Raw genomic sequence first — 16251 nt, 5'->3', positions numbered from 1 at the left:
CTAGCCTGGCAGTCATAGGGCACATGGAGGCACAGCAGGCACTGCTGCTATCATAACTCCAGGGATATAGGTTTGATCTTGACCTCAGGTGCTGACTGTGTGGAGCTTGCATGACCATGCGAGTTTACTTCCACATCCCAAAGTAGTGCTACTGTAGCTTTAGTGTAAGTTAATGACAGAAATAATCAAATGGAAGTTGATGAGCATGTGAGAGAGCATCGCAGAGGATAGAGAGACCAAAAGACCATAAGACATAGGAGCAGAATTAAGCCATTCAGCCCTTCAAGTCTGCTCCACCATTCGATCATGACTGATTTATTTTTTGCTGCCAACCCAATTCACCTGCCTTCTCCCCGTAACCTTTGACACCCTTACTAATCAAGAACCTATCAACCTCCACTTTAAATGTACCCAATGACTTGGCCTCCACAGCCATCTGTAGCAATGAATTCCACAGATTCAGCACCCTCTGGCTAAAGAAATTCCTCCTCATCTCTGTTCTAAAGAGATGTCCTTCTATTCTGAGGCTGTGCTCTCTGGTCCTAGACTCTCCCACTACTGGAAGCATCCTCTCCTCGTCCAATCTATCCAGGCCTTTCAATATTTGGTAGGTTTCAATGATATTCCCCCTCATCCTTCTAAACTGCAACGAATACAAGTCCAAAGCCATCAAATGCTCCTCATTCATTAACCCTTTCATTCCTGGGATCATTCTCGTAAACCTCCTCTGGACCCTCTCCAATGCCAGCACATCCTTCCTTAAATATGGGGCCCAAAACTGCTCACAATACTCCAAATGTGGTCTGACCCATGCCTTATAAGCCTCGGTATTACATCCTTGCTTTTATATTGTAGTCCTCTCGAAATGAATGCTAACATTGCATTTGCCTTCCTTACTACTGACTCAACCTGCAAGTTAACCTTTAGGGAATCCTGCACTAGGACTCCCAAGTCCCCTTGCACCTCCAATTTCTGAATTTGCTCCCCGTTTAGAAAATAAACACAGTGAAATGCATCTTTTGCGTAGAGTGTTCTGGGGGCAGCCCACAAGTGTCACCACGCTTCTGGCACCAACATAGCATGCCCACAACTTCCTAACCTGTACATCTTTAGAATGTGGGAGGAAACCGGAGCGCCCGGAGGAAACCCACGCAGACACGGGGACAACGTACAAACTTTACAAACCTGTACAAACCTGGCCGGAATTGAAACCAGGTCGCTGGCGCTGTAAAGCGTTACGCTAACCACTACACTACTGTGCCTGCTCTAGTCTATGCCTTTATACCTTCTACCAAAGTGCATGACCGTATACTTCCCTACACTGTATTCCATGTGCCACTTCTTTGCCCATTCCCCCAACCTGTCCAAGTCCTTCTGCAGACTCCCTGCTTCCTCAACACTACCTGTCCCTCCACCTATCTTGGTAACTTCTGCAAACTTGGCCACAAAGCTACCAATTCTGTCATCCAGATCATTAACATACAACGTGAAGTGTAGCGGACCCAACACTGACCCCTGGCGAACACCACTCGTCACCAACAGCCAACCAGAAAAAGCCCCCTTTATTCCTGCTCTTTGCCTTCTGCCAGTCAGCCAATCTTCTATCCATGCTGGTACCTTTCCTGCAATACCATGGGCTCCCATCTTGTTTAGCAGCCTCATGTGCAGGAAGAGTTGGGGAACAGGACTAATTGGATTGCTCCCCTGGGAGGTAGTATAGACCTAGTAGGTCAAATGGCTTCCTGTGTCATTGTCAGACTTTTATTAGTTAGTGAAAACTTGCACCAAATGCACAGTAAAAGAAATGGATTTGGTTGTACAAGGGTAGGTAGGAAATAGGTGAGAGGGAGAGGATGGAAGAGTGACAGCTGCAGGCAATTGTTGTTTGGAGAGGAAGTTATCTAAACCATCCCTGTCAATTAAGCAAACATTCTAAGGAATTGATAACTCTCTAATAAATGTGTGTTTTCTAAAAGGTGTCTTTTATATAACTGTAGTTGCTTTACAAGTATTGTACTTAAAAAGCATATGTCATCCCACAACAATAATTTTCACTAGGAATGTTAAGAGCATCAATAATGCAGAGCACTGAAGTGATTTTTCTTTTTATACAATTGGTGCTGAGATGTATGGAAACAGGATTGGTGATACTGTTGCAAATGTTTTTTTTGTGGATTTTTTTTAGTTGAATATACTAGCAATTTATCAATGTGAAATCCCATTGTACGAAATTCTTTTAAAGCAGTGGCAATAGAAACTTTAATGTTAACATTAAAATAACAATTCTAAGAGTGTCACAAGGCTATTAAGAACATTGTTGATTAATTAATTTTCATACTCAATTCAATCAAAATGGAAAAATTTATTTGTAAGAGAATCATCTCCACACTTCTTGTATATAAAGTAACGACAATGGGGAACAGTTTGATTGAAATTATTACTAATTATTTAATAATGATTATTTGCAGTTCCTTCATACGTTGCTTTGACATCTTCTGAGTATCTAATTAAATATATTTTGGAGTATTATCTTCTCATAGGTGTGCAACAACTTCCAATAACATAACTAATTTCCTACTGGGAAATGCTTTTGTGGTCAAGTTTGGTTTATTTTCCTTTTGTTTGTATGAAAAACCCTTAATTTTTGACCTCATGGGATTACATAATGGGTTGAGGTTTTACTTTGGCTGCAATTGGTGATCCAAACACGAGTTGCAACCCAAATTTGTGATGGTTTATGTTTTGATTTCGTCAAGTTTCAGCTCAAAACCATACTACACAACACCATCTGGCAATATTTTGGCATTAATTTTTGTGAAAGTAATTTGTAATTTTGTGAAAGTAATTCTATGATATTTAAAACGAGTTGCAGCATGTAGTTTGATTACATAAACAATACATAAACCACAAAACACACTTTAATATATCAATCCACAATCTGTTACTCAAGATGACTTAAAAAATAAAGAACCATGTTGATTGTGTTGATGTACAGTAGTTGCTTAATACATGAACTGTTGAGAACATGTAATTGAACCCAACATTTTTTTGAAAAACCTTATTAACGGCTCACAACAGAGCACAGTTTGCAGACATTTGCCATGATGATTCATTCATTCATTGTGTTAAATTTTTGAGCAGAGATTGATTCAATGTACTTATAATAAACCTACATAAAAGACTGCAGAAACTCCAAAAGCAAGTAAGTCCAGTGCAGATTTCTAATGTTTTATTCAGATTGCATTGACTTTGAACAGAAAACATTTGGAAAACAAAGTACAGCTAAGTAGAAACTCTACCCCTAGTCTTAAAATATAGAAAGATGCAGACATTTGGAAGTATCAAACTGATGAATATTGCTTTGTAATTTTTTTGCTTTATTTTTGGAACAATTTTGAAAGACTATACGAAAAAGTCTAATCATTGCAGATGAAATTCTTTCAAAAAGCAAGTTGCTATGGTAATGAGTGACTGGCCCTAATATTGTTCTGATAAGAGTGAATAATCTAAAGCTCAGATGGTTGCATGAAGCAGGTCAATTGAGAATAGTATATTTGTTCCATTACTGATTTTATTTTATCCTCGTGGAAACATGCTATGAATGTCATAAAATGGTTCTTATATTTTGGTTTACGAGCACGTGTGTGTTAGACAATCCTCTAATATTTTGTTAGCATTGCCCAGTAGAAACTGCCTGTGACCACAAGGAACTGCCTGTGACCACAAGGAGCATTTGTTGGCCTAATATGGTGTAAAGGCTAACACTGTAATTGATTCCTAAACTTTATCTGGCTGGTCCAGCCTCCACTGATTTTCTTTCCATCTGACCAGATAACGTTTCCACCCACTGTCCTTTTTTTAAAAAAGCAGGAGTTTTGAGTGATAAAATAAACAAGTATCCAATAGCAGCATCACTATTGGTTTCACTGTTACTGAATTAATCCAGAGATATTGAAGAATAAGTTGTTGCTCCTCCTAATGTGGCAGAAAGCTGAGAGGAAGTGGAGCAAAGGAGAGCAACAAGCAGCTTTTATCAGTAAGATTCAAACAAGCATCATACTTGATGTCAGCTGCTTCTCCACCTTGCTTTGGCATTATATACATTATATTTATTTTAGACAAATAAATATATGCCACATGCATACTTAATGAATTGATATTAATATCCATTGATTGCAAAATTTGTAAATCTTCCTCATTCAAACTTTAGTGTCCTGCCATAAATCTCAGACAATACAGCTTTCAGGTTTGTCCAGTTGCAGGCTGTTTAAGTTGGAGTGCCTGCTGTGAGTTTAACTCACAAGAATGAGACATGACCAGACCCACCCCTGCTGTCTCTACAGAATACAGTTGGATGGTGTCTGGTCTTTGCCCTACTGGATCTACAAATATTTCCATTGATTGAATTGCTTGTTTTCACATTTACTCTTTGGTTTGCATGAACCCAAAGCAGCTACACTGAATTACAATGTAACATTTAGAATGGTGACAATGGGAATTATTTAACAGAATATGAGAATATGAATTGAAGTAAAGCTTTTGATATGGAGAACAGGTGAGATCGTGTGGACCGAGTACAGATATGGTCTGCATTTCAGTTGGAAAAGTTTCTTGTTACACAAGAGATTCTGCAGATGCTGGAATCTGGAGCAACACACACAAAGTGCTGGAGGAACTCAGCAGGTCAGGCAGCATCTATGGAGGGAAATAAACAGTCAACGTTTCAGGACAAGACCCTTCATCAGGACTGGAAAGGAAGAGGGCAGAAGCTAGAATAAGAAGGTCGCGGGAGGGGGAGGCGCACAGGCTGGCAGGTGATAGGCGAGTCCAGGTGAGAGGGAGAAGGTAGGTAGGTGAGGGAGGGGGGAGATGTAGGAAGCTGAGAGGTGATAGGTAGAAGAAGCAGAGGTGGAGGAATCCAGTAGGGGAGGGCAGTGGACCATGGAATAAAGAGAAGGAGGTGGGGAATAGACGGGCAGGTCATGAGGGCAGGGAAAGGGGAAAGAGAAGAGGTGAGGGGGGCCATGAGAAAGAGGGAAGACAAAGGGGGGGAGGAGGGAGGGAAGAAGAGGGGAGAGGTTACTGGAAGTTAGAGAAATTGGTGTTGAGGCCATCAGGTTAGAGACCACCAAGGTGGAATATGAGGTGTTGTTCCTCCAACCTGCATCTGGCCATGGATAGACACGTCAGTGTGGGAGTGGGATGTGGAATTGAAGTGGATGGTCGCCAGGAGATCCTTGCTTTTGCGGTGGGCAGAGCGAAGGTGCTCGATGAAACAGTCGCCCAATCTGCATTGGGTCTCACCGATGTAGAGGAGGCTGCACCGGATGCAATAAATGACACCCTCAGATTCACAGGTGAAGCGCTGTCTCACCTGGAAGGACTGTCTAGGGCCCTGAATGGTGGTGAGGGAGAAGGTGTAGCACTTGATGCAGTTGCAGGGATAAGTGCCGGGAAGGTCATCAGTGGGGAGGGATGAGTGGACAAGGGAGTCACAGAGAGAGCAATCCCTGCGGAAAGTTGGGGGTGGGGGCGCAGAGGAGAACATGTACCCAGTGGTGGGATCCTGTTGGAGGTGGCGGAAGTTGCTGAGAATGATGTGTTGGATGTGGAGGCTTGTGGAGTCGTACGTGAGGACAACGGGAACCTGTCCCCGTTATGTCGGAGAGGGGGATGGGGTGAGGGCAGCCATGTGGGAAGTGGAGGAAATGCGGGTGAGGGCAGCAATGATGGTGGTGAATGGGAAACCCCATTTACTGAGAAAGGAGGATATCTCAGATGTCCTGGAGTGGAAAGCCTCATCATGGGAACACATGCGGTGGAGGTGGAGGAATTGGGAGAAGGGGATAGCCTCCTTGCAAGTGACAGGATGCGAAGAAATGTAGTCAAGGTAACTGTGGGAGTCAGTGGGTTTGTAAAAGATGTCTGTGGTTAATCTGTCTCCAGAGATGGAGACAAAGTGATCAGAAAGCGGAGAGAGGTGTCAGAGATGGACCAAGTAAATTTGAGGTCAGGGTGGAAGTTGGAGGCAAAGTTGATGAAATTGACGAGCTCTGCATGGGTGTAGGCTTGAAATATGGACTGTTCCACGTAGCCGACGAAAAGGCAGGCATAGCTGGGGTCCATGCGAGTGCCCATAGCTACACCTTTGGTTACACTTTGTCAGCAACAAGCTGACAAGATGGCACATTGCTGAAAGGTGCTGAGGGGCACACTGAAACTCGGTGCAGCCAATGCAAAGATGTTGTGGGAAAGGACAACAGTCTACAGTCCTTCCACTGCTGGATACTGAGGGGTTGGGTCCTAAGTTCAGCCCCAGAGACTCTTGAAGGGTGTATTGTTTAAAGAGGAAACAAATCACTTTGCTACCTTGTGGGAGAATGTATTGGTTTGATAGCAAAATTAATGTAAAGAAAGTTTCTCGTTACTCTTGTTCACTCTGTACTCCACTCTTTCCTCTCTCTTCTAAATTGGAAAAAGCAACAATTCATACTTCGCACAGTATGTCCTGCTAGGTTTGTTAACATTAAAACCAATGATGCTCTCACTGAATTCTCCTTCACTTTATCACTTATAGCTTCTGCTTTTCACAAAGATCACCGATTGGAAATGTTGTCTGGTCAGATAGAAAGAGAATCAACTCCAGCAGAGGCTGGACCATCCAGATGAAACCTTGGAATCCACCACAGTTTCACAATTTTAGGTCTGTGTGTTATTGTGGTCACAGGTTGAGTGAATGATTCCTTTCACCATCTGTATTCTGCCACACATGAATGCTGCAAACCTCACACTGCAAGCCTAAATAATAATCTCTTGCAACAAGAATAACGTGGATGATAAAAGCTTTGTGTTTGTTCCAGCTTTCTGGTTAGTTTTATGGTGGATGCTCGGGGTGGATCTATGCGTGGCTGTCGCCATAATGGGCTTCGCATTATCATTCCTCCTCGGAAATGCACAGCCCCAACTCGTGTCACTTGCCGCCTGGTTAAACGTCACAGACTGGCTACAATGCCTCCTATGGTGGAAGGAGAGGGACATGCTAGCAGGCTAATAGAAGTTGGACCATCAGGTGCTCAGTTCCTTGGGTGAGTTCCTGAAAATGCAAATCATCTGTACACCAAATTTATCTTTTGCTTTATATAAAAATCAGACTTTTTTTCTCTTAAGGAAACATTGCATGTTGCCAATTTTGATAAATTTAAAGATACATTCTTGTGAAGAAAATTAAAAAATTACTTTGTTAATATGTTTCTTTTGCTAAGGGCCAGCATGCTGATGTGCAAGAACATGCATATCTACAAACTTGATCAGTGTGGTATTGTGTTCATCTGTGGTGCCCACAACACAGATTGCAGAAAAATCCAACATTTAAGCAAGATTTAATTTCATGTTAATTACAAGTAGTATATTGTACATTTCAAATACTCTGCTTTTTAATATGGTGAAATTGTGTAATGTGTATTGACAAAACAAAGTAATCAAGATGCAATAAAAAGGTATTCAGCATAAAAGGTTGAACTATAAAGTTATTAGCAAACTATTCTGAAAGGAGGAAAAATTCTAAATTATCTTAAGTAAATTTTTAGTTTTCAAGTTGTTACTGTGGTTGTTGATACAAAGTTGTTATTTTATATTAGTACATGGGAACATCAGAATTAAGGCATAAAGAAGAGGTCATTCTTATTTTGATTAACAACCCCACCTTCCCATCTTCACATCATGTCCTTTTAATCCTTTCTCTCTCCACTGCAATGAATGGGATTGCCTAGTAAAGGACTTAAATCCTATTTTGTAGGTTTTATATGTATTACCAATAAAAGTGATCAATAATAATCATCTTAGCTATGTTCAAGCAACTCAATCAAACACAAAGTGGCAAAATTATAAACTTAGAGGGAATAACCTTGATCTAATTACTACAGAAACAGTAATGAATGTAACAATTTATCAAATGCTAACATGGTAGTAGTTTTGCATGTGGAAATTTGCACTAACATTGAATTAGAAATGATCATCACATATTACTTACTTATGTGCTTCTTGCCATTTACCCTCATTCTTCTAGCTTTCTATCTGACTTTACTTTGATAGATTGAGCTTTTAATAGAACTTTTAATTTCTGCAATATCCATATATACTGCAATGAAGTCTAGGCTTCAATAAGCTTCGAGTAATGTAGAATAGAAGAAAGGAGGAACTATACATCTTTTGTGATTAATCACAGTCTCCACTAATCGCCCAGTAGGTAATTACTGAATCAATTGCCAGTTGGTTGCTTTAACTCTTAGAGTCCCATCAAAATATTGAATGATCATAAACATTAACTGGTCAGCTCTTAATAAGCAATAAAACTTTTGACCACACGCTTGTAAAATCCCTAATATTATTAATCTGTGAAGAAAACCAGCATATTACAACAATAATTCATTTCATTCTTATAACTTCTGTTTTGGCAAGCAATAAAAACTTGACTAACAAAAAAAAATCAGGAACAGAAGTGTGAATATGTGTTGGTTTTATACTTTTCATCTTCTCTCTTCCACTGCTGCTTTGGATTTACTCAGTAAGCTGCATCTTCCTAACTCTCCTCCCCCTCTAAATGAGGGAGAAAGCTTGGTTAGCCGAATCCTGCAGCTTGGGCCATCAGGAACCAAATTCCTTGGGTAGGAGAGACAAACAAAATGTCCAGTGAAGAATTTATTGGATGCCTCCTTGCTTATTCCTTGCAACCCTTTCCAGTGTTCCTTACTCTTATTTTTAAACCCCTTCACCTTTATCCCTTATGTGTTTTATATATCATATCTGCTAAAAGTAAACTTGTGATATTCTGTGGCTTGGTGTTGTGAATGTTGTCATTGCTGGGAATGTACATGTTCAGCACAGCAAGGAAGTCCCTCTGTTGCTCTCCTCTTCCTCCAACCTTTTGTTAATTCCTCATGTGTCAGTGGACATTATAAATGTTCACTCATATTTTCTGATCCTCGTTAAACTGTGTATTAAGTTGTAGTCTGTAACAAAGTGAATTGGAAAATGAAAGAGGTCTTATTATAAGAATGTAATACAAATGTGCTGAAGTTCTTGTGTCTTGTTACCTATTGATAGGCGACGATCCTGCAAGGATTTAAAATAGTGAAGTTCTGTGTCTTCATAGAGCTTAACTTTTTAAATCCCATAATTGAATTTCAAAACAGTATCTTGCCTATTTGTATATAGTGTGGTCTTAATTGTCTTTTGCTCTTTATTTCTGTCCTGTAATTTCTGCTTTTTTCCTTTATTTAGTTGCAACATTAAATATCAATCATTTTGAATTACTGATGAAGATAAGGCAACTGGGATAAAGATAAGCAATGACAATATTTAACATATTAATCTATGCCATGATAGTAATACAGTCTAATTGATTGTATTGCCCATTCATTTCTTTTTTAATTTTCATTTTTATTTCCCAATATTCTTAACACTGATTTTTTTTGTTGCTGATTCATATATTGATTTGGAAAATGTCACATTTTCCTTCACAATTATTTTCCAAATCACCATTAATGCTCATTATATTATCAATTCATTCTCACATATTCTTTCTGTCTATTCCTATCTATCTTTAGAGTTTTAGTAGTTCTGTTGTTCCTTTCCATAGTGCTATCATTCTGCATAGTACGCCAGGTAACCCAAGGTCAATGTGGTTGGTCTGCACACAACAAAATGTGAGACTTTGAGTCCTATAGTTGGCATGCAGTGGACAAAGCTTTACCCGCAGCATAATTTGATGATCAGATTTTACAGTTACTTTTGTTTTGCTGGGTCATGCATTTTTGACGAGGAATGACCAGAGGGCTGGTATCATCAACAAAAGAGAACCAAGATACTGTATACATCTTGCTGGAGATCAGTCAGAAGTAAAGGATGCTTCAGAGGGTTAATTTGGTGAAGAATGTGTTTTTGGTTGGTATGCTGTGTAACTGTAAAGAAGCATCAGTTCATCCTAGCAGGATTATTACCTTATTTAGGAAGCAGCTCTAAATAATTTACATCAACCCAGGTTTGTATCGATTCCTGAAATATGGATTGCCCAGGGCTCCATATTGTTGAGGACATTGGCAGGTGAGTTTGCTGCTTGCAGTAGCACAAGATGAGTGGAGCATATTAAGTTTGATGTAAATTTTTGCTAGATGGGCGATGGGAATAGAATGAATTGATGCATCCAGGCAGGGTTTTTACAGCAGTATGTGGAGAGTCCTACAAGGGAGGGAGCTGCATTCAACCGTATTTTAGGGAATGAGGATGGGCAAATGGTAGGAGTATCTGTAGAGGAACCCTTTGCAGTGACAATAATTTGGTAAGCTTGAAGGTGGTCATGGAAAAGGATAAGGTTGGATCTAGAGTTAAGGTCTTAAATTGGGGGAGGGATGATTTCATTAGCATAAGACAGAACCTGGCAAAAGTAGATTGGGAGCAGTTGCTGGAGGGAAAAACAACACCTGATAAGTGAGAGGTATTTCAATACAATAGAGTTCAAAGCTAGCACATCCCTGTGAGGGTAAGAAGCAAAGGTGGTAAGATTAGGGAACCTTTTGGTAACAAAGGAAATTGAGGGTTTCATCAGGAAAAGTGTAGAGTGGTGGATGCCTGGAATGCATTGCCTGATAGGGTTGTGGAGGCAAATTCAGTGGGAGCTTTTAAGAGGGGCTTGGATGAGCGCATGAATGAGAGGAAAGTAGAGGGATATGGGCATTCTGTAGGTAGGAGGGAATAGCTATGTCGACACATCATTGTGGGCTGAAGGGCCTGTTCTGTGCTGTACTAGTCTATGTTCTAAAAGAAGGAAATGGATGTCTGGAATAGGAAATCGTTATCAAGTGAGTCCATTGAGCCTTATAGAGGACATAAGAAGGATCTTAAGAAAGCAGTTCAGAGGAAAAAAATGGGCCTGGTCAACAGAATTAAAGAGAATTCCAAAACCTTCTATAAATATATTAGAAGCAAGAGGGTAGCTAAGGAAAGATTAGGTCCTCCAGGGACCAAAAGAGAAGTCTTTGTGTGAAGCCAGAGAATGTGTGTAGTGTCCTGAATGAATGCTTCATATCAGTATTCACCAGGGAGAAGGATGGGGAGGATTAAGAGTTAGAGGAAGTGTGTGCTGATTGTTTAGAACACGTGTGCATCAGGAAAAAAGAAATGTTAGAGCTATTGACTTACATTAAAGTGGACAAATCCCCAGGGTCTGATGAAATCTCTCCCAGGGTGTAATGAGAAGCAGGGGGCTAGATTGCTGGAGCTTCGAGATTTTTGTATCCTCTTCAACCACAGTTGAAGTACCGGAAGACTGGAGCTAATGTTGTCACCGTATTCAAGAAGGGTGGTAGATATAAGCCAGAAAACTACAGGCCAGTGAGCCTTGTAGGGGGAAACTATTGGAAAAAATTCTTAAGGATAGGATTTATGATCACTTGGAAAGCCAAGACCTGATTAGGGGAAGTCAGCATGGTTTTGCACTTGGGAAATCCTGCCTCACAAATCTGATTTAGTTTTTTGAGGAGGTAACCAAGAAAATTAATGAAAGACATGGTATACATGGACTTTAGCAAGGATCTTGACAACATCCCGCACTGTAGGCTGGTCATGAAAGTTAGACATGGTATACATGGACTTTAGCAAGGATCTTGACAACATCCCGCACTGTAGGCTGGTCATGAAAGTTAGGGCACATGGGGTCCTTGCTGTTTTGGCAAACTGGATCCAAAATTGACTTGGTGATAGGAGACAGAGAGTAGTGGTGAAGGGTTGTTTTTCTGACAAGAGGCCTGTAACCAGTGGTGTACCACTAGGATCAGTGTTGGGAACTTTTGTTGTTTGTCATATATATAAATGAGAATGTCTGTAGTCTGATAAATTTGCTGATGACACAAAGATTGGTGGAATTGTAGATAGTGAGGATGGTTGCCTGAGGATTTGGAGGTACATAAATCAACTGAAAAGTTGGGCAGAGCAGATGGAATTTAATCCAGACAAGTGTGCATTTAGGGTCATTTAGATCCTTTGTCAGAACTGGGAAGGAGACAAAAGAAGCTTGTTAAACTGCAACAAGGGTGGGGCGGGGGTGTCTGCAAAAGGGTGAAACTGAGGTGACCACGGGGATAAGTAGTAAACAAATTTATCTGGCCAATGAATAAATGGGAGCAGTTAGAGAGTGAGAACATAGACAAAAAACTGTAGGAGCTGTGAGATGTAGAGCAGGAGGACATGCCTGACAGGTCCGACTGGGCATATGCTCCACTTCCAGAGGGAAAAATGAAAGAAAAATTGGGGTAAAAAAACAAACCCTGCCCTCACCTTTACACGGTCAGTCTCTGACTCTTCCCCTTACTGTTCTGGATCTCTGTCTCTATCTCAGGTGATAGGCTAGGTACCAATATCCTTTACAAGCCTACTCCCACAAATATCTTGACTACTCTTATCCCACCCTTCCTCCTGTAAGGGCTCTATTCCATTCTCCCAGTTCCTCTGTCTCTGTTGTATTTGTTCCAATGATGAGATTTCTGTGCAGGTACATCTGAAATGTCTTCCTTCTTCCCGAACTGTGGCTTCTCCTCTATCATTGTTAACAAAGCCTTTAACTCCATTTTATCTATTTCCTATAAACCTGCCCTCCATCCCTTTCCTCCAGAATGGAACAAGGATAAGAGTTCCCCTGGTCCTCACCTTCCACCCTACCAGCCTCCTCATTCAACAGATCATTCTCTACAATTTATGCCACCTTCAAAGAGATTCCACAACCACACACATCTTCCCTTTCAGATTGTGCAGAGACTGTTCCCTTTGCAACTCCCTGGTCCTCTCTTCCGTTTCTAGAAGAACAGTACCTCGTGTTCTGCCTGGATAATCTGCAACCCAATAAGCATGAACATTGAATTTTCCAATCTTCGGTAACCCCGCATGTCCTCCATTGTGTTCCTTTCTCTCTCCTTCTGATCCACCCAGATTTTCAGATGCTGCCTGACCCAGTAAGTTCCTCAGCAATTTGTTTTTTTTCCATGATATTAGCTCAACTTGCTTGTTTTGTTTTGCTTTTGAAGTGGAATATATTTCCAGGTTGACTTGCTGGGTAAGTCTTCCTGCTTTGCCTTTTGCAGCTCCCACATTCTTTTGCCTATGTTCTTTTGTCAAAGTTCTCACTCTCTAACTGCTCCCATTCACTCATTGGCCAGATAATTTTGTTTATAGCTTATCCCCAGTTTCACCCAATCAGAGACATCCCCATCCTCTCCCTCCACCCTCCATACCGCCTCCCCCCTGCCTCAACAACCGCAGCTTTACAAGCTTCTGCTGTCTCCTTCCTCATTCTAATAAAGGATCTTTCATTTGAAACGTTAACTCTTCCCACAGATGGGGCCTGATTTGCTGAGTATTTCCAGCATTTTCTGATTTTTATTTTAGATTTCCAGCATCTGCAGATTTTTTGATTTTCAACATTGAAGAGTGGGTTTCTTGAAATAACTGCAGGACTCCAACCAAATCAGCAGAGTGGAGGTTTTTTGAGGTAGAATACCTGCTTGGTTTGGTTCAAATCCACCTGAGCTGATAGGTAGTTTAGAGGACTGAGAACGATCATGGAGAGAAGGGAATTGTGATTGTGAAGGAATATTTTCCCTTGCACATGGAAAAATTTGTTGGCTGTTAGATGATGTAGATTGTGTGAACAGGTAGTGGTTGGAAGTGAATTAGATGGTGATCATTGCTGGTTTTTGCTGGTGGTCTTTGTGGGGTAGAGCAGCAGATAGTGGTGGGGGAGGAAAGTGAAATTTCATTAGGGGGTCCAATGGTGATTGAGGGATCAGATGATGGTTAAGTGGCTCTACTTTGAACAGGGGTTAGCAGAGCAGACTTCATGTGGTCTTGCTGGAAGGCCTAATCATGGGGTACAATGTGCATTGCTAGTTACAGTGCAAGTCTGGCAAAAGTCCAGAAGTTGCGTGGAAGAGCAGGATTGTCAGATAGTGATCAATTGGGTTGTGGTGGGGGTTTGGTACAGGGCGGGGTAGCTGTTCCATATGTAGTCAGAGCGAGAGGGTAGTATGGTCGAATGGTGGTTTAACAGGACAGTTGACAATGAACAGATGTGGTCTGATGATAATTGATGGGGTGGAGCAGACAGATTGTAGGAGGTAGGAGCAGACAATGGAAGACAGATCCTGTCCTCTGTCGACTTTCTGCTGCTAGTTCCTTGGGTCTGTGAAATTCAATCACCTATGATTAAAAATAAAACTATAGGAGTTGGGTTTCTGCTCCAATTTGTTTGCATTTCTGAGGAAATTCCAACCTATCCAATTTTGGTATTCAAGCTTCAGCCCAATACGTCTGACCTATTTGAATAATAACTTCTCTTAATCCAAAGGACAAAATACCAATGGCAAAGAGTTTCAATGTTTGAACACAGCTTCCTAAATAGATAGATCCTACATGTGGAAAAAAGATTGAAATCAAAAACTAAAAAAGGAATTACATTTTCAGGTACCTCAATTTAAATAATGGAATGCATGTCTATTGATGCTAAAACTAGATGGATATATCTTGGCCCTGGCAAATCCTCTGATAGCTCTCCAGTAGTTTCTATCTGATTATCTTGTATCCATGTTGGAAAATGAATGATAACTCACATTGTTACAGACTATATTAAACTGTGGTGTGGCATGAGACATATTAGTATTGGGGCTGTTTCCCCATTTAACTCACTTCTAACACCGATATTTCAGGCCAGTGATTGTAGAGATTCCACACTTTGCAGCTGTGCGTGGGAAGGAACGAGAGTTGGTGGTACTGCGCAGTGAAACTGGAGAGACGTGGAAGGAGCATCAGTGTGAATATACTGAGGAAGAGCTGAATGAAATATTGAATGGGATGGATGAAGGTAACAAACCTGTTGGATCGATAGGGAGTGGTAGAGGGTAAGGCATACGAGTAAAACAAAACAAAGGGGCTAATCTAATTTTTTTTCATCCTGTGTTCAGGTAATCATGGGTCCAGCATGCAGTGTGCCTTGAAGATTTATTTGGATACATTAAATTGATTGAAAGTTGTCTTTACTTTGTGGTCTTATGTGGCTCTCATTTTGACTTTTATTGAAAATAGGTTGAAATAGTTTGTACACTGTGAAGCAGGGGTGGGCACGGAAACATTGGGTGATAATGAAGCCAATATCGTGGCTACATTTAGAAAAAATGTATCCTGTTGAAAAGGATTACTACAGATGCTGCCTGACCTGTTGAGTAATACCAGAATTCAGTTTTTATTTCATATTTCCAGTACCTACAGTGTTTTGAATCTCACAGTTACTGCATTTTTGTTGCTCCTTTTCCTTTTTCTCTTTGCTTCATTTTCATTCATTTCCTATTTACAACTTCTTGGGAGAGATCATCTGCTACTAACAAGTCCTCACCAACTTGTCACAGGTCACACCACTATTCATTCTCCACCTGAATACAGGCACTCCTTTTGTCCTTTCCAACTCTTCCCCTTTCTGTGCAGTTTAAGACTCTTCTAATTTCTAACTTATCTCATTTATGATTAAAGGTCATCAACCTGAAATGGTAACTTTATTTTTCTTATCACAGATGTTGCCTGACACAGCACAGCACAGGAACAGGCCCTTCGGCCCATGATGTTGTGCCAAACTAATTAAGTAGTGACACCTAATCCCTTCTGCTTGCACATGGTCCATATGCCTCCATTGCCTGCATATTCATGTGCCTGACGAAGAGCCTCTTAAACACCTCTATTGTATCTGCCGCCTCCACCACCCCTGGCAGCACATTCCAGGAACCCCCACTCTCTGTGTAAAAGAACTTGTCCCACACATCTCTTTTGAATTTTCCCCCCTCACTTTAAATCCCTTCTCATATTAGATATTTCGATCCTGGGAGAAAGATGTCGGCTGTCTACTCTATATAATTTTATAAACTTCTCAGGTATCCTGTCAGCCTCCACCGCTCCAGAGCAAACAACCCCAGTTTGTCCAACCTCTCCTTATAGCACATGCCCTCTAATCAAGGCAGCATCCTGGAAAACTCTAATGCACACTCTCCATTGCTTCCACATCCGTCCCATAACGTGGCAACAAGAATTGAATGCAATACTCCAGATGCAGCCTAACCAGATTCTTATTAAGCTGCAACATAACCTCCTGACTTTTGAAGTCAATGCCTCAACTAATAATGGCAAGCATGTCTTTACCAGCCTATTGACTTGTGCGGCCAC

General features: G+C 40.9%; 1 protein-coding gene across 20 annotated transcripts in view; it reads left to right on the top strand.

Annotated features, from left to right (window-relative positions):
- ank2b (ankyrin 2b, neuronal) overlaps window positions 1–16251 on the top strand; it is a 781056-nt gene that overhangs the window by 673410 nt on the left and 91395 nt on the right. For 15 of the 20 annotated variants that reach the window (XM_052010168.1, XM_052010170.1, XM_052010161.1 and 12 more), the window contains 3 exons: window positions 6861–7085; window positions 8565–8663; window positions 14751–14905. In XM_052010168.1, the coding sequence (XP_051866128.1) occupies window positions 6861–7085; window positions 8565–8663; window positions 14751–14905 (479 nt within the window). The remainder of the gene's footprint in view (window positions 1–6860; window positions 7086–8564; window positions 8664–14750; window positions 14906–16251) is intronic. The other 5 variants (XM_052010179.1, XM_052010174.1, XM_052010180.1 and 2 more) reach the window with 1 other exon arrangement.

This window comes from Pristis pectinata, chromosome 2, assembly GCF_009764475.1.
Source record: "Pristis pectinata isolate sPriPec2 chromosome 2, sPriPec2.1.pri, whole genome shotgun sequence".
NCBI classification, from domain to species: Eukaryota; Metazoa; Chordata; class Chondrichthyes; order Rhinopristiformes; family Pristidae; genus Pristis; species Pristis pectinata.
Note: the sequence above shows the minus strand (reverse complement) of the source record. Positions and strands in the feature narration are given on the sequence as shown.